This window comes from Loxodonta africana, chromosome 9 (genome assembly GCF_030014295.1).
Source record: "Loxodonta africana isolate mLoxAfr1 chromosome 9, mLoxAfr1.hap2, whole genome shotgun sequence".
NCBI classification, from domain to species: Eukaryota; Metazoa; Chordata; class Mammalia; order Proboscidea; family Elephantidae; genus Loxodonta; species Loxodonta africana.
Genome location: NC_087350.1, coordinates 116,918,916 through 116,938,316, shown reverse-complemented (window position 1 = coordinate 116,938,316; position 19,401 = coordinate 116,918,916). Strand labels below are relative to the sequence as shown.

The window sequence follows — 19,401 nt, the reverse complement described above, 5'->3', positions numbered from 1 at the left end:
ATCAGGGATTCTCTGTTGTGTTCCCTGTCAAGGCAGTCATTGGTGGTGGCTGGTCACCATCTAGTTCTTCTGGTCTTAGGCTGATGGAGTCTCCGGTTTATGTGGCCCTTTCTTTTTCTCGGGCTTATATTTTCCTTGTGTCTTTGGTGTTCTTCATTCTCCTTTGCTCCAGGTGGGTTGAGATCAGCTGATGCATCTTAGATGACTGCTTGCCAGCTTTTAAGACCCTAGATGCAAGGCTATAAACCTTTATGGAAGCAGACTGCCACATCTTTTCCTAAGGAGCAGCTGGTGGGTTCAAACTGATGACCTTTTGGTTAGCAGCCGAGCACTTACCCACTGTACCACCAGGGCCCCTTAGGATCTTTCTACCCAGAACCTAGTCTTCTCTAAATCTCTCAACCCTTCCTAAGGATTTCCGTTCCTTAGAAGGCAGTGGAGAGTTATAAATGATGGGGAAAAATACAGTTTTTTTGTATTACATTTTTTTCTTAAAAAAAAAAAAAGTTTTCTGCCCTGGGAAATATACGATACTGATCCCTTCTTTGCACGTCAGAGAAGAGAATGCCAACATGGTAGTTACTTCTGGGTATCTGGGCCCCAGTTAGCCCCTCAACTCCCCACTTCCTCCCTCTTTTCCTCAGGGGTTGGGTGAGACTTTTCTCTGAGGCCCTTTTTGGGATACTGATTCTTTACTGGTTATTATACAAGCCTTCAGATGGCCCTGGATGCTTGGGGACCGTGCACCTGTCCTTGATGGCAGCAGGGCAGCATTATACAAGCCTTCAGACGGCCCTGGATGCTTGGGGACCAGGCACCTGTCCTTGATGGCAGCAGGGCAGCATTAGCACTTCAGTGAGCAGAAAAAAGTTCCCAGCCTGAGCTCTTGGCCCATGTCTATCACATTGTGTCTCTGTCCCACATCAGGAGCTGGGTCCCTGCCCACTGCACATCCTTCCTATAGGAGTTGCTGTATCTTTTGAAGAGCTCCACTGAGCTCTATTTTTTTTTCTCTTGAAATACAGCATCTCTCTGGCCTTTTCTGAGTTTCTGATCCTAATCCCTGGGAAATCAAGGAAGGTTCCCCTCGCTGGTACAACCTGCCACAAGATGTACGTATTTGCTATTCTTGAAGCAAATGGGGGTACCTTCTACCTTATAGAGTCTATGCCTTTTTTTCCGCTTGTATCTATCCCCCAAGAAGTAAGGTCTGCTTGTTGTCACTGTGGTCATGTTTTTTATCACATGCATTACCTTGCCACTTTCTACACCAGACTTGTATTCAGTGGTGTCGTCTCTAGCCAGCACTCCAGCCTTAGCATACAGCTCTTTTTGCCCAGAGGAAGGAAACCTACTTACACCATTCCCTGAGATTCGGTCCTTTGGAATTGAGTGTTAGTTGGGGAAGCTCAGTCACACCTGAGGTACTTTAACTTTACAATTCTTAACAGGCGCACGAACCCAAACGGTAGTTCCTCATCTCAACTGGTATTACCTCCCTCTGTCTCTTCCCAGAGTAGCTTCACTCACAGTAAAAATTCAGTGAGGGGAGGGGCCTTGCACTCTCTGATGAAGTCCGTATTTCTGTGTATAGTGTTCATTGTAAACCACTCAACAAGCTGCTCCAACCCGGTCTGCTTCTTCAAATGATGCTCCTTGTTGTGATACACAACACCAGTCTTTCAAGTATTTCCCCAGGTGGAGCAAGATCATGGGCTTTCCTGCTAAGATGTGGTCAGAAGCTTCGCATGTGATCACAGGGAGTCCTCCACGCAGCCTCAGCTTTGACTCTTCACACTTGGCTCCCTAAGTCTGGGCACTGCAAACTTTGCTGGTTCTTTGCCACTTTTTGGCCCCCACAGTGCAGCATCTTGCTCTCCAGTCCTAGCAACTGCCTCTGCCTTCATGTAGCTCTGGACTAACAGCCCGCATCTTTGGGGGTAATCAAATTCAGGGTAGCTTCCCACTTTCCTGGGAACCTGTTTGAGCTAGTATATTAAAATCATCGCAAATATATTGCCAAGGGTCTTTCATATTCCAGAAAAGACTCCCATTTTTCTAGGCAATCACATGCCCCTAGAGGCTAGAAAGGGTATTGGTTTCCTACCTGCTCTTTCACATGGGGAGTTCCTAAGTCTCACCCAGCCTGCTAGTCTCCCTTAGTACTCTGTTAACCCGTCTCTCCAGGCTGAGCATCTCACCCCAAACTTGATTTCAGAGGAGTTGTCATAGCTTCTTTCTGACGTGAGGCAGTAGTCCAGGCCCACCGTGAACCAGTCTAAACTCGCCAGTACCACGTATCTTTTGTTGTGTTGTTATGTGCATTGAGTCGGTTCTGACTCATAGCGACCCTGTGCCCAACAGAACAAAACACTGCTCGGTCCTGCGCCATCCTTTCGATTGTTGTTACGCTTGAGCTCGTTGTTGCAGCCACTATGTCAATCCATCTCGTCGAGGATCTTCCTCTTTTCCGCTGACCCTGCGCTTTACCAAGCATGATATCCTTCTCCAGGGACTGATGCCTCCTGACAACATGTCCCAAGTATGTAAGATGCAGTCTTGCCATCCTTGCTTCTAAGGAGCATTCTGGTTGTACTTCGTGCAAGACAGATCTGTTCATTCTTTTGGCAGTCCATAGTATATTCAATATTCTTCGCCAACACCACAATTCAAACCTGTCAATACTTCGGTCTTATTCATTGTCCAGCTTTCACACGCATATGATGCAATTGAAAATACCATGGCTTGGGTCAGGCGCACCTTAGTCTTCAAGGTGTCATCTTTGCTTTTCAACACTTTTAAAAAATCCTTTGCAGCAGATTTACCCACTGTGTCGTTTGATTTCTTGACTGCCGCTTCCATGGGTGTTGATTGTGGATCCAAGTAAAAGGAAATCCTTGACAACTTCAATCTTTTCTCCATTTATCATAACGTTGCTTATTGGTCCTGTCGTGCGGATTTTTGTTTTCTTTATGTTGAGGTCCAATCCATACTGACGGCTGTGGTCTCTGATCTTCATTAGTAAGTGCTTGAAGTCCTCTCCACTTTCAGCAAGCAAGGTTGTGTCATCTGCATAACGCAGGTTGTTAATGAGCCTTCCTCCAATCCTGATGCCCCGTTCTTCATATAGTCCAGCGTCTCAGATTATTTGCTCGGCATACAGGTTGAATAGGTGTGGTGAAAGAATACAACCCTGGTGCACACCTTTCCTGACTTTAAATCGTGCAGTATCCCATTGTTCTGTCTGAACAACTGCCTCTCGATCTATGTAAAGGTTCCTAAATGAGCACAATTCTGTGTTCAGGAATTCCCATTCTTTGCAATGTTATCCGTAATTTGTTGTGATCCACACAGTCGAATGCCTTTGCATAGTCAATAACACACAGGTAAACATCCTTCTGGTATTCTCTGCTTTCAGCCAGGATCCATTGGACATGAGCAATGATATCCCTGGTTCCATGTCCTCTTCTGAAAGTGGCCTGAATTTCTGGCAGTTCCCTGTCTATATACTGCTGCAGCCGTTTTTGAATGATCTTCAGCAAAATTTTGCTTGCATGTAATATTAATGATATTGTTCTATAATTTCTGCATTTGGTTGGATCACCTTTCTTGGGAATAGACATAAATCCGGATCTCTTCCAGTCAGTTGGCCAGGAAGCTGTCTTCTATATTTCTTGGCATAGACGAGTGAGCACCTCCAGTGCTGCATCTGTTTGTTGAAACATCTCAATTGATATTCCATCAATTCCTGGAGCCTTGTTTTTCACCAATGCCTTCAGTGTAGCTTGGACTTCTTCCTTCAGTACCATTGGTTCCTGATCATATGCCACCTCTTGAAATGGTTGAATATCGACTAAGTCTTTTTGGTATAATGACTCTGTGTATTCCTTCCATCTTCTTCTGATGCTTTCTGCATTGTTCACTATTTTCCCCATAGAATCCTTCACTATTGCAACTCAAGTCTTGAATTTTTTCCTCAGCTCTTCCAGCTTGAGAAACGCTGAGTGTGTTCTTCCCTTTTGGTTTTCTATGTCCAGCTCTATGCACATGTCAGTTTGTCATACTGTGGGGGTTTGCGTATTGCTGTGATGCTGGAAGCTATGCCACCAGTACTCAGATACCAGCAGGGTCACCCGTGAAGGACAGGTTTCAGCTGAGCTTCCAGACTAAGACAAGCTGGGAAGAAGGACCTGGCAGCCTACCTCTGAAAAGCATTAGCCAGGGAAAACCTTATGAACAGCAGCAGAACGTTCTCCATGTATCCCAGCATTCGATAACCATAGGAAGTGTGTGTGTATTACTGGTTCAGCTCTGGGGGGATTATTTAATAAGAGACGCCACTGGCCGCTGCTTCTTAATTCAGAGAATCGGCTTTTTCAAAAATAAGCAAAGGTATACTCATAGTCAGAAGAATATACAATAATTTTGAATGAGATAAAGGAAGAAATGGAAAATGTCATGCTCACTTTTTAATTGGAAAAAAATGAATCCTTTAGTCATTTAAAAAACAATTGTTTGGCTCTGTGCCATTAAATTAAAAAAAAGGCAAAAGGACATTTATTTTTTAAAAACAAAAGATAATCTGAGAGAAAAGAAAAGAGACATGTAGGGCTAGGTAGGGGAGCAGCTCTGTGAAAGAGAGACATCACCAAGGCCTCCAATTTGTCTGGCTTTTAGCCTGTCAGGGAGCCTCTTGCCAATCTGATTTCAATACTTTGCACTGGAGTTAAAGTGTCAATAACAAATGATCAGTATTCTTGGAATAAAGATCGTGCAGCAGAGAAGTGAACAGAAAAACACTTTAGAATCTATTCATGTCAGTGTGTTTGATACGTGTGTTTGAAATGTTCTAATCACACAGAGATGAAATAAAGGCCCTTGTGTTCAAGTAAAACTAAGGCACTGCCAAGCGTTCTGCCTCACCCCACTTCTAGATCTGTGATTCCACAGGTGTGTTCATCTTCATTCCTTTTCATTCTTCTTACCAGACTCTCACCTCAATCCTAGGCTTTCACCATAGCTTCTAAGGTGGTTCTCCTGGCTCTAGATTCTCTCTTCCTACATGGTATCCCAGGTTAACAAAGGAAGTACTTTCATATCCGGCCGTTTGCCTTGCTCAAAGCTTTTCAACCATGCCTGCATTCTATTTAATCCCGGGTGCTGGCCAAGAAACTGCAGTATGCCTTTCTAAGTTGTTCACCTGTCCTTAAAGGAACCTTAGACTTCGGCCCATCTTACCCTTTCTAGTGCATCCGTGGTACCGTTTTATCTGGGCCTTCATTCGTCCTGCTTGCTCTACCTAGAATGTTCACTGACCTGCCCCAACGGAATTCCAGGCCTTATCTGTCACTTCTGTACTAAAAAGTACCTTGCCCATGTTCTACCTCTAACCAGTCCTGCAAAGTATAATTGTCACCTCCCTCTATATTCATTCTGGTAGCCTTTAATCAAATATATATATACATATGCATGCATACATACATAAACCATTATATATTATATACCATTATATATTAAATCTGTGTAATATGTATCATACTGATAGATATATATTGGAACCCTGGTGGCGCAGTAGTTAAGAGCTCGGCTGCTAACCAAAAAGTTGGCCGTTTGAATCCACCAGCCACTTCTTGGAAACCCTGTGGGGCAGTTCTGCGAGTCCTATAGGGTTGCTATGAGTTGGAATCCACACAACAACAACAGGTTTCGGTACAGATATAATTATACACAGATACAATTGCTTACAGATACTTATATATACATATATAATTAACCAATTACCTATATATACATACATATTATATACGTTGCATATTTATTATTTTATTATATATTACATATATATTATACATATATATAATTAATCATTGGCCTACATATAATGTATTAAAAGAAACCACTGCCATCGAGTCATTTCCAGCTCCTGGTAACTCCACGTGTGTCGGAGTAGAACTGCGCTCCGTAGGATTTTCAACGGCTGATTTTTCAGAAGTAGATCACCAGGCCTTTCTTCAGAGGTACCTCTCTAATCTTGTTAGCAGCCATGTGTGTTAACCATTTGCAGCACTCAGAGACCATATGTGTGTATATATATATATATAATGTATACAAGAGGCTGCAATTCCTTATGTATAAGGAGCCAGACTTCTACCAATTAGTCAGCACAGGATTTATTGTGAGCTTCAGGTTTGTTTTTTGGTTTTTTTTTCAGGTTTACAGGGTTTGGTTTGAAAATCTTTGCAGCTGTCTTTCTCTCTCTCTCTGTTTTCTTTCTTTACACAAACATACACACACACACAGAGCTAATACAGCACCTGACACGCAGTGAGGTTCTGTGTTTGTTGAAATGGAATGAAATCACATGAGACTCTGTTAGTCTAAAGACGTTCCTAACCCTCTGGGGCGTTTCTACTCTGTCCCGTAGGGTCACTGTGGAATCGACTGGACGGCAAGAGATATTATCAGTAGCAAACACTTCAATCGTTTTATACCAGGGCCAGGGGAAAGTTTTTATTTATTTTATTAAATTTTTTTGTTTGTTTGTTTAACCTACCAATACTTTAAATTTGAATGAGTTAAATTTTAACTAGCTGCTAATCTAGCTATTTTAATCATTTTCACTGCAGGAAGCGACAGTAATATAACGTCTTTGTTGAGGTTAGAAACGTGTCTTCAGGGGATATAGGAGAATATAATGCCGAAGCTTCGGGCCAGTGATCTTTTGGATCAGCGAGTCCACTTTTAAGCAAATGTCCCGTCTGTCTTACCTGATCGTCCTTTTGTAACTTAGATATGACAGCTATGGATACTATGGAATGCCATTTAGTGTTAAGCATGTTTATACGTAGGAAAATGTATCATTTTTTCTTATGGATGGAATTTAATCTTTTAAATCATCTGCTGTGAACTGGAAGTATATGACCTCATCAGTTCCCTTTGGTCTTGCTGTTTTAGATGGAAAATGCTAAAGTGTACCATCTCTTTTTTGAGATTTGGTCAGTACTCAGAGGTTTAAACAAATATTTGCTCAAATATCTAATGCACGATAATGGAAAAGTTAACACATTAATTTCATCCTGAATGAGCCCGTCTTAGTTGCCTAGTGCCGCTGCAACAGAAATTTATGTTCTCACAGTTCTGGAGGCTCAAAGTCCAATTCAGGGTCTTAGCCGTGTCGCTTCTTTCTGTGAGCCTTTCTCCTAGTTTGTGGTGTCTACCATGACTCCTCGGCATCTCTTGGTGTTCCTTGGTGTCTGTCTTCCCCCTGTGTGTGTCTTTCCCCTGGGTCTGTCTTCCCCGTATGTGTCTTTCCCCTGTGTGTGTCTTACCCCTGTGTGTGCCTTTCCCCTGTCTGTCTTCCCCCTGTGTCTGTCTTCCCCCTGTATGTATCTTTCCCCTGTGTCTGTCTTCCCCGTGTGTGTCTTTCCCCTGTGTGTGTCTTCCCCCGTGTGTGTCTTTCCCTATTGTGTGTCTTCCCCCTGTGTGTGTCTTTCCCTTGTGTCTGTCTTCCCCCGTGTCTTCCCCCGTGTGTGTCTTCCCCCTGTGTGTGTCTCTCCCCTGTGTGTGTCTCTCCCCTGTGTCTGTCTTCCCCCGTGTCTATCTCTCCCCTGTGTCTGTCTTCCCCGTGTGTGTCTTCCTCCGTGTGTGTCTTCCCCCGTGTGTGTCTCTCGCCTGTGTCTGTCTTCCCCCTGTGTCTGTCTTTCCCCTGTGTGTGTCTTCCCCCTGTGTGTGTCTTCCCCGTGTCTGTCTTCCACCTGTGTGTGTCTTCCCCCGTGTGTGTCTTTTCCCTGTGTGTGTCTTCCCCCTAAGTGTGTCTCTCCCCTGTGTCTGTCTCTCCCCTGTGTCTTTCTTCCCCCTGTGTGTGTCTTTCTCCTGTGTCTGTCTTCCCCCTGTGTCCGTCTTTCCCCTGTGTCTGTCTTCCCCCTGTATGTGTCTTTCCCCTGTGTCTGTCTTCCCCCTGTGTGTGTCTCTCCCCTGTGTCTGTCTTCCCCCTGTATGTGTCTCTCCCCTGTGTCTGTCTTTCCCCTGTGTGTGTCTTTCCCCTGTGTGTGTCTTCCCCCGTGTCTGTCTTCGCCCTGTGTGTGTCTTTCCCCTGTGTCTGTCTTCCCCGTGTGTGTCTCTCCCCTGTGTGTATCTTCCCCCTGTGTCTGTCTTTCCCCTGTGTGTGTCTTCGCCCTGTGTGTGTCTTCCCCCTGTGTGTGTCTTCCCCCGTGTGTGTCTCTCGCCTGTGTCTGTCTTCCCCCTGTGTCTGTCTTCCCCCTGTACGTGTCTCTCCCCTGTGTCTATCTTCCCCCTGTGTGTGTCTTGCCCCGTGTGTGTCTCTGTGTCTAGTCTTTGTATGACTCAGAAGTGACCAGGTTCAGGGCCCACCCTACACTGGTATGACATCATTCACATAACAAAGGCAAACCCCTTTTTCCAAACAGTCATATTGACAGGTACAGAGGTTAGGATTTAAGTAGATACATTTTGAGGGGATACAATTCAGTCCATAACAAGCCTGTAGAACTTTATCCTAATTCTCTCAAGTGTTTCATCTGGCTAATTTTCACTCTACCCTCTGTTCCCCTCTCCACTCCTACACACGTACATAGACCTCACCCTCATGAGACAATGACAAGCCCAAATCAATGGACTGATGGGTTGGAATGACTTCAGTAATTCATTTGGATTAGTATTGGAACTGATTAATCATGCATAACTGATTGACACCACAATTTGTCATCGTTTTTACTTTTCCCCCATTGTTACATTGCTTTCTTAAATTTAGCTTCTCTTTCACACTCATTTCCCTCCATCTTCATAGCATATTCCAGTCGCTGTTGATTTCTTCACCTCCTCTTCTTCCTGAAGGCTTCTACTCAGTCCACAAACACTGAATGGGGCCACTTCAGCCTTTACCTGTTGTAACCTACTGTTAGTACTATAGATCATACCTACCAAAGCCCACCTCCTGGCTTTATCTGAAAACTGACACCTTCCAGACCCACACACTTCCTTTGACATCATCACACATGACGTTGCTTCTTCCCTAACTGCCTTTTACCAAGGTCTAATTGAACCTGTGTTTCCAGCCTCACTTCCTACCTCTTTCCATGCACGTATGCACCCTACAGATAAATGGGATCCATTGCCGTCCCCCAAATATGGACACCCCTGTGCTTTCTTACCTCCTGCCTTTATTGAGGCCATTCTTCCTAGTGTACCCTTTCCGCACTTCTGCCTACTCCACCCGTGAAGGCCTTCCATCTTTTAAAGCCTGGAGTTCTGAATCTGAGGAGCCTGCAGACTGAGAAATTGAATGCGGAATTGTGTAGTTGTACTTACATGTACTTTTCCAAGCAGAGGGTTCAGTTTTCAATAATCCTCAGAAGGGAACTGAGACTCCCCAAAAACATAAAGGTGACTTTTATTTCCTTCTACCTTTCTGAAATATACTTTTATTTTTGTTGTATATAGCCTTGTTCATATAGTTATGCATTTATACATGTATATGTTTACATATTCTTTCTTACTAAATTATAACCTCCTTTTAGTTTTTATCATGGTTTCTTGCACACTACCTCTTATACAATAGGTACATACTTACTGTGTATGAATAAAACTCATCCCTTAAAAAATGGAATCAAGGCTGTGATCCTTTAAGGACATTAGAGTTCCCTTCAATGTTTTTTATTTCACGTATATGATAAATACATGTTACTATTTTTGGTGTGTGTCTCAGAAGTTCGTATCAGCCAGGCGGTAACTAAATGTTCTGGTTATCCCTTTGGACTAATTAATGAGGCTCAGAGAATTCATGGGGATTTGGAAACCTGTGGGTTTCCAGATTGGCTCCAGCATGGTTCTCTGAAGCTGGTCATCTTCCATGTGGAACTAGCTCAATGTTTATTTCTTGGCTGTCTATCCATGTTTTTCCTCCTTTCTGTTTCCTTGGGCTCCACAGATTCAGTACAGGCCAAAAGAAGTAGTCCACTTGTTACCTGTATTACAGAGTGAAGGAAAGGAGAACCGACATTCTTCAGGTCCAAGGTGTTCTAGAAAGTCAGTATACCTCTGCGCTACCCAGTTTGACCCAGTTATCTCCCTGTCCCTTTTTTGCTCCATGCAATATTCTTCAAAACTTGTCAGAATTGAGAGGGACCTTTCCTACCATCCTGGCCTTCGAGGACTGTTGTTTTGTTGTTAGGTGCCATTGAGTTTGCTCTGACTCCTAGCGACCCTGTGTACTACAGAATGAAACATTACCCAGTTCTGCACCATCCGCACAATCACTGCTATGCTTGAGCCCACCGTTGCAGTCACTGCCAGTCCCTCTCATTGAAGGTCTTCCTCTTTTTCACTGACCCTCTACCTTAGCAAGCATGATGTCCTTCTCCAGGGACTGGCCCCTCCTGATAACATGACCAAAGTATGTGAGACGAAGTCTCGCAGCCTTTGAGGGAGTTATGTGGAAGTCTAGAACCCAGAGAGCGGCAACTTCAGTAATAGAAGCAGATCCTTTTTTTTTTTTTTTAAATAATATTTTATTGTGTTTTCAGTGAAAGTTTATGCAGCAAGTTATGTTCCCATTTGACAATTTCTATGCAGATTTTTCAGTGATACTAGTTACGTTTTTCACAATGTGTCAGCATTCTCTGTGTTCTGGTTGCTCTGTTTCCAGCGCTCTAGTTTCCCTGCCCCTTTATCTTCTCATCTTTGCTTTAGAGTAATTGTTGACCTTTTGGTCTCATATAGGTGGCTTTTTCATGGAGCACCATATTCACAGATAATATCCTTTATCTTATGAGCCAATCTGTTCTTTCGCTAAAAGGAGACCTCGGGATGGCTTCAGTTCAAGGTTTATAGAGCATCTCAGGACGATAGCCTCAGGGAGTCCTCTAGTCTCAGCTGGCCCAGTAACTCAATTAAGAATTTGAGTTCTGTTCTGTGTTTTTCTCCTGTTCTATCAGGGTCCATGTATTGTAGCCCTGATGAAATAGAAGCAGACTTACACCTTTTTTCCAGAAAGAGAAAGCCTTGTTTATCCAACTTAATATTTCCCTCACAGTTGCTCATGCTTCAGGATCATTTTTATCTTTCACCTAAACCTGTACATCACAGATACAGATCGTTTCACTTTTATTTCGTAGGCTGAAATCACGCTGCAGAGTCTTCAAACTGAAACTTTAAAGAAAATGTAGGTATTTTAGGAAATTAGACTTCTGAGCAAATTCTTCCTAAAAGTGACGTGTGATCACATGGTTTTTTTCAGCCATTTTCTGATCTGTTTCCTTTTTTAAGGCAAGAGCTGTTATTGCTGCCCTTTTAAGAGATGCGATATCCAGGTCTTTTACAGTTTAACATTTGGGTAAAATGTTTGCTTCATTATTACATTTACATCACTCTTCCTATAGGTTATCATTTTCCACTTGTGCGATATCACTGTCTTTGGGTTATTTTCAAGTATAATGATAAACTGCATTTATTTCTCATCTGACGGAGAGAATGTTTCAGACACCAGTTTACTTAATTTTCCGATCTAAGAAAAGTTAACGATAGACTATGTTGTGTTACACCTTATGAATTAATTCAGTGTCTATTTTAAGAATTTTTTTTCTTTAGTTCCTTAACCCAACATATTCTTCTCAGAATTACATTTTATTAGTTTTTAGGAAGAATTAAGAGCTTTTTCCTCCCAAGTGGCAGTGTGTTCTTAAACTTAGGAGTGAAATTATTACAATTTGTGCAGTCTTCCCCATATTCTGTGATTAGAAAGTCCAAAATTGTGATCAGAACCAATGAAATATCATTACTTTTTCTGTAAACCTAAAACCTTCAGTTCATAGGAATTATGTTAACTATAAATTTTAAACAAGTGAGTTTTGCATGAAAATGGATGTTTAGGAGAGAATGAGATAATAAGTAGTGAAATTGGATAAAATAACTGAGACTAGAGATCAAAAAGTATTAGTATGCTTTTTAATATTTGAATTTTCAATCATTTAAATTTAATATTCCAAAATAACACTAAATACCTCCTTTCTTACCCATTGCTTTTCAGACGAGGTATTTTAGGGAAGAAGCAGTAACTTGGGGAAATTATATAAAGAAGTTATTATTTTCCAAGTCATTTGAAAGAAAATTTTATTTAACGTTGCTGTAATTGATTCCGAAAGTTTTACATAGTGTGCTAGTATGCCACCACCAACCAGTTGGAAACTGGAGAGAAAATAAAATGACCTTGCTGTGGATATTACCATCCATGGTTTTTTTCAGGGGATGGGGGGAGTATATTAAAATTTCTAGGCGTCATCAATTTCTATAGCCAATGTACACTATACGAAAAATAACTATTTTTAAACATACTGCTTATACTCGGTTATTGATTTGACCAGATTGTTAAAAATAGAAATAATGAAATCTGTGTTCTCTTTTAAATCATAGAATGTTATTATTTTACTTTAGTCAATATTGTTAATATAGCCCAGTAACCACATCCAAGGTACTCAGAACCTCGTGTCAGAGTCCAGGAGCTGAAAGAGATCTTTAAACATGAGGATATCAAGAGCTCATCAAATTAATTATCAGCACCTACTCCTTAATCAGTTAAGGCCTTAGGATTGCTCGTGGCATGCCGAGGTTAGGTGGAGTAGATCTTCCTATGGTGGCCCCTTTTCTTTGGCTTTGGATGATTTTTCTCTTCTCCGTTCCATTTCTGCTGTCGTTTCTGTGATCTCTGCTTCTCCTCACGTCCTGCCATACATTGTAAAGGCCTTGGTTACATGTTTGTTTGTGCTAACGACTCTCCACTTCCAAGTTTTAATATAGGACTCAGAGAGGGCCAGGCAGATTGAGTGGCTTTTTGAATATTAGCGAAGGTGACTTTGCACATTTGCATTAAAATACTAACAGAATCTGCAGCAGGAGTTTTCTTTAATGACAGAATAGAAGAGATATTAAATCCTCCTTAGGTGGAAGTTATAGAAAGATAGTGGTTTCTTTCCCACACCTGTGTCTTTGAACTGTGAAAGTAAGAATGTTTTCTCATAACTAGAAAAATCCACTGGGGTTCCTGCTTTCTGTCAGGTTCTCCATTATGACTCTAATTACACAGTGTTCAAAAAGGTTTACTTTTGTTGTTGAGCTTGTTACTAGCATGCATATTTTTATTTTATTTTCTGGGGGTGGAGGGATTAACGGGGAATACACATTTTAAGGAGCGCTATTGGTTGCCACCACTGAAGAAGAAATTGAGTTGTAAAGAATCTATCGAAATTTCTCTGGTCAGCCTTTTATCACTATCTTGTCTTGAGCCCTTTTTTTAATGACATCTATTATCAGATTGAAATGGCGATTGAGACGCTGCAAAAGTCTGACGGTCTGTCCACTCACAGAAGCTCTCTTCTCAACAGCCATGTAAGTTGCCTCTTCTTTACGTAAACTAACCTCCTGCTCGTTTTGCATGCGTTGCCTGCCTCTAAATGCTCATTTTGTTTATTTACTTATTTATTTTGCTTCTTAACCTTCTTTTCTCAGCCCTTTATGATCTCTGTGTCACTCGATGGCTGTTTTGTACAGTGGGATAGCTGAAAAACAAAGCCCCCAGGACACGGCTTTCCTAGGTTCTTGCACTGTTGGGGTACAGATGTAACATTCTTCAGTTAACAACAAGCTGCCATTGATTTATAAAATCTAAACAATGGGGAATTTTAAGTATTTCAAAACGTGTAATGTGTGTTTTTTTTTTTTTTAATTATGGAGCAGATAATTATAATCTGCATGTCTTTACCTGGGATGGAGAAATAGTCATGGCTACTTGTACGCCCAGTAATGTTAAGGGGAAAAGTGATTTGTAATGCCAAACCCACTAGAAAATGGTTTGAAAATGATGTATTTACCAGGAAGGCTGTAGAAGGTGGGCAGGTGAGCAATGAAAATGGGCCAGAAGAAGAGATCAGCCCAGAGATAAGCCATGAGTTGCTAATAGCTGAGATAAAGCAGAGTCACAGTCACTGTTTCTTGACGCCTTTTGACTGTTACCAGATGCAGCATCCCTAGGACTCTGGTAAGTGTGTGAGAAGAGTGAGACGCTTTTGTGAAATTCTAAATGTTTTCATCAACTGCTTAAAGTGGGGAACCTGCAGAAATGCTGACTTCCAGTTACTGTGTTGAGGTGATTTCGGAATACATGGAGAAATGTCAGTGGACCGTGACCTACATCCACGATCTGCTTTAATATCAGTGGCATTTTTAGGAAGAATTAAGAGCTTTTTCCTCCCGAGTGGCAGTGTGTTCTTAAACTTAGGAGTGAAATTATTACAGTTTGTGCAGTCTTCCCCATATTCTGTGATTAGAAAGTCCAAAATTGTGATCAGAACCAGTGAAATATCATTACTTTTTCTGTAAACCTGAAACCTTCAGTTCGTAGGAATTATGTTAACTATAAATTTTAAACAAGTGAGTTTTGCATGAACATGGATGTTTAGGAGAGAATGAGATGATAAGTAGTGAAATTGGATAAAATAACTGAGACTAGAGATCAAAAAATATTAGTATGCTTTTTAAATATTTGAATTTTCAATCATTTAAACTTAATATTCCAAAAGAACACTAAATACCTCCTTTCTTACCCATTGCTTTTCAGACGAGGTATTTTGTCTTATTGCTTTCCTAAGAGGGAGTTTCATGGCAAATAAAAAATAGGCTAACCAACTTGGAGAATGCCTGTAATTTTGATGAAATAGATATAAATTTTAAAAGAATATTATATATTTTGGCCGTTCTTCTTGAAGCACATGACCTTTTTGTCCCTTGACGCCTGTGTTCCGAAAAATTGTGTTCAGTATGTCATTCTTTTATATCTTTCATAAGTATATCTCTCTGTGCTGGAGTGAGTCTGTGGTTGTGTACAAAGCATGTGAAGGGGCCCTAGTGGCACACTGTTTCAGTGCTCGGCTGCTAACTTAAAAGTCAGCAGTTCATTCATACCCACCAACTGCTACGCAGGAGAAAGATGCGGCAGTCTGCTTCCTTAAAGTCGACAGCCTCGGAAACCCTATGGGGCAGTTCTACTCTGTCCTGTGGGGTCGCTGTGATTGGAATCGACTTGCCGGCAGTGGGTTTGGTTTTTGTTGGCTTGGGATTAATATGTGGGAGATGGTAACAAATTTGTCCTTGTGTTTTGAAAATGACAAGTGAAAATGTTCTTCGTTTTCCATCACAAATGTGCAGGCACAGAAGAAAAAAGACCCTGAAGTGTCCAGTAACCCTTTTTTGAACTTTGAGACTTCCAGGAAGTTGTGCTTTGATATTCAGCTCACATTTTGTTTTTATTTGAAGAATCTAGTTGTGTAAAATATGTGATATGTATAATTTTAACATTAACTTTAATTACCCACCTTAATTAGTATTTCCATAAGCAATAATGTAGGTACGAGAGCATGGTTTTTTTTTTTTTTGCATATTTTTGTGTATTTGTTGATTTGTTTGAAACTTTTTCAAATATGTTGTTTTTTTTTTAATTATTTTTCCCATAGAATTCACGAAGTGATATTTTATGTTAATGGATGTGTGAATTAAGCTACATAAACAACAGACAAATGTTTCTTACTCCAATGGCTTCATATTGTTTATTACATAGTACGGCAAATCTTCCCCAGTGTTTACAACTGCCAGAGGCTGTTCAGTATACAGAAAGAGTAGGCGCGAATGTTGGCAGTGCAGTGATAATCTTTCTCCAGCCATCTTGGTTCCTTTTCATTATACCTCTGAAATACAGCTCAGTTTATTCAGAAACAAATGTATGGCTAAGACTTTAGAAATACAAATGATTCTATGAATCCTGTGTAAACAGTGGAGAAAGACTTGCTTGTAGCATTGAAACCCCACAGAGCCCTGAGCTGATTGGTTCTGCGGGCCCCTTGTCTCCCTGAACACATAAGATCTGTTGTCTTTTTGTCCTTGGATAGTTAGTGGTTCTCCTAATTTTTATTTGATTAATCTAAACGACTGGAGTAAGCCGCTGCGTGCATTAGTTGACAGCCACCTGCTAAAGATATTTTTAATTCTGTGAACCTAACTGATTTTCAGTTTATGTAAACAATTTTTAGTTAGAGAAATTTTAGAAAAAATTTTTTCAAAAAATATTTTAAATGTCAATAAACTACATTACCTTTATCCCTCGCTACAAACCAGTGCAAGGAGCCCTGGTGGAGCAGTGGTTGAAGTGCACAGCTGCTAACCAAAAGGTTGGCAGTCCGAACCCACCAGCCATTCCGTGGCAGAAAGATGTGGCGGTCTGCTTCTGTAAAGGTTACAGCCTTGGAAACCCTGTGGGCAGTTCTGCTCTGTCCTGCGGGGTCGCTGTGAATCGGAATTGACTAGGTGGCAATGGATTTGGTTTATCCAAAAAAAAAAAAAAAAAACCAGAACCGCTTGCCACTGAGTCGCTTCTGACTGTGGCTACCCCATGTGGGCACATGTTGAAGGCCGTGTGGGGTCACCACCCCTCACTATAGGACATCAAAGAGGATGATTTGTGGTTTGTGGGATGCTTTGAAGTAAACATGGATTGAATTTTATAAGCTGATGGATCAGTTTCTAAAAAGGATCAAATTCATTGGGAAAAAAAAAAAAAAAAACTAGATTTAGGAGAAATTATTCATGAATAGTGTCTCATATTTACTAGCTTCCAAAGAGGGTTTTACTCCTTGTCATCTTAACCATGACTTTGAAGGTGACAAGTCTATTCTCACTCTATTTGGGGAGGTGGAATAGAAAGATTTCCTCATTGCCCCTTATCTATTTGATTAGTCACAATAATTCGGAAAACTCTTGGTGAGGTCAAATCAACTAAATAACCTCCCTGCAAGAGAGTGCTACCTGCCTGCTTTCCTTTTCACCTGCCTTTTTTCACACATTCAGTGGTGGAGCGCAGCCTTCAATTCTGTATCCCTTTTTTCAGCACATCCTTAAGAGCCTTTGGTACTGCTCATGTGTTTTTATCATTATCTTGCTGTTATCTGGAGTGAAGTGCCGGTATAAATTGTCTGTTGCATAGCCTGGACAGCCACACCTGTGACTGAGCACAGTTACACCGAGGGCAGCCTGTGTCCTATTCACGACATTAACATAATGGCAATTGTTTCAGTACTGGCACCTCAGAGACAGCCAGTAAATAATTGGGGACAAATGAAAATTCTGAGAGTGAAGATTTTTATATGCTTTTTTCATCGCTGCATCCCCGGAACAGAGCCTGGGGCCGAGTGGGTACTCAATAAATATTTGCTAAATGAGTGACTGCAAGAAATAAGGGATAAAAGGGAACGACCCTCACCTCACCTTCAGGATGCCTTTGCCAATCAAACGTGTGTGTTTCTATGGGGGCTTATCCAGGCACTGTATCATAGGTAACTGTGTGAGCATGGTGGCCTCCACCTTGCATGTAATTTTCGTGAACGAATACATGCTTATGATATCATTTCCCCATGCACCTTATTTGCAGCCTCCAATTTTAAGAATAGACCTTATTTTATCCTCCAATCTAACCCTTTAAAGAGTTCCAGGCAAAGGTGGCATCATTCATATTCTTGTATTTTAGATTTGTGCTTTTGTGTAATTCTGCCTATTACTATAATATTTTTTATTGAAATCATTTTAGTTGTAATTTTTTTCAATCTACAGAGCTGCTATGGATAAGTGGTTAATAGCTGCCAAAATTAAACTAAAAAAAAAAAATAGAATATCTTAATTCACTCTAACACAGACTTAAGTTTACTTCATGCTCTTTCTCAGCTATAAGCAATGTCAGTTGGCATTTTGTGGTTGTATTGTGTTCAACTTGGGATCTTTTCTATTATAAATTCAAATTCCAAAATGCTGTTAAATTAATTGTTCCCAGTGTTCACATAATGTTTTTAAGCATGTGTATTTAAAAAAAAAAAAAATCCTTTTAAAGTATATTAAAAAGCTTTAGGCTTTGTTTTATATGCCTTTTACAATCCATCAAATAATTGTTTTGTGACTTTTGCCACAGTTTTTACTGCTGAATATATTCAGCTCAAAGCAACACCTTTGCTTTGTAGTCAGTCTTCCTTGGCTTTGCTGTATTGTAAATGTAACGTATGACAGAAATAAGGTCTGTCAAAATGTATATCGTCAGTGAGCTGAACTTAAGATGAATCCTAATGGATAATAATCCCAGATGGGGGAAAATGCCAAATGTTATATTTAGACGTATACTTGGGAAATGCAATATATATATATATATATATATTTTTTTTTTTTTTTTTTTATTTGTCAATCAGTATTTCCCTTTGGGAAAAGAGGAGCTGCTCCTCATCTTTAATCTCCCCTGATTAATCTAGATTAAATGTAAAGGTTGAAAGATGTAATCACGTTAGTTTCCACTCTTAAACGAGCTTATGTTAATTCATTAGTAGAACAATCAGTTTTAAAGATAAAGGTTAAAAGTTCCTATGGTATTTTATGGGCCTTTTAATCATAAATGTAAACAAACATTTTACAAGACATTTTACAAGAGAATAAAAGAAATAATAGTTTAATTCTACAATACTAAACGTTAAGGGTGTTGAGTTCTCGCGTCCAAGTGAATTTTATTAAAGGCAAAGCTCAAGGGAATATATCTTGCAATACGCATTCTTGCCTTTTCTTGGAGTGTTTGTCTTTGGGTTACACCTAACCTCCAAGTTTCTTTTACAGTAAAGTTAACGCTCTCTTACACTGCATTTCAGACTCAAATGTCTGATTTACAGTGTCATCATTGTGTCAGAACCTAAGAGTTAAACATTAGCATATAAAATACAGATTACAATCTCCAGCTAAACCTCCAAGTGTGACCTGGCAGACCCTAAATCACTTCCCACTGACTTTCCACAGGAAGTTGCTGGGAGATCTGCCCTTGCTGGTTGAGTAGGTTGGCAGGTTTCCCAAAGGGGAGGGATGGGCTGGCCTAGTGCCACCTCCCCTCAGGGCTTTTACCTGCACTTCACTCCCTTTTGCCCCTTCAGGTGATCGCCAGCCTTCTGGGAAAGAATGAAAGTTCCTGGTGCTGCAGACGGGGTCGGAGATAAAACGAACTTTGCTACTATCAAAGTCAGAGCCACCAAAATACCAATCCTGTAGAATTTTTCCAACTAGCTAGTACTGATTATATGTATATATTTCAAATAAACTCAGCTAAAAAAACAAACTAGTTTAGAAATGAAGAGTCATTAAGAATGTCAAACCACAGTAAGAACAGTTTGCCCAGCAGTCAGTGCAGTCGTTCTGACTGGCTTAGCCACTTCAGAGAACTGCGTAGCCGATTCAGTAAAAGCCTCAGTTTCTCTAAGTTACTCACTTTAGGCATCAGGCTACTAAAGAGTGTAAGCCAACTTTTGCTATAATTATCCTACTATT

General features: G+C 40.8%; 1 protein-coding gene across 16 annotated transcripts in view; it reads left to right on the top strand.

The window, feature by feature from the left end:
- Nucleotides 1–19,401, top strand: part of RFX3 (regulatory factor X3) — a 320,548-nt gene that overhangs the window by 209,870 nt on the left and 91,277 nt on the right. For 15 of the 16 annotated variants that reach the window (XR_010322875.1, XM_064290581.1, XM_064290578.1 and 12 more), the window contains one exon: nt 13,324–13,398. The exons of the other annotated variant lie outside the window; for it this stretch is intronic. Coding sequence is in view for 14 of the 15 variants with exons in the window: in XM_064290581.1 (XP_064146651.1) it covers nt 13,324–13,398 (75 nt within the window). In the remaining variant the exon portion in view is untranslated. The remainder of the gene's footprint in view (nt 1–13,323; nt 13,399–19,401) is intronic. 16 annotated transcript variants of the gene reach the window in all.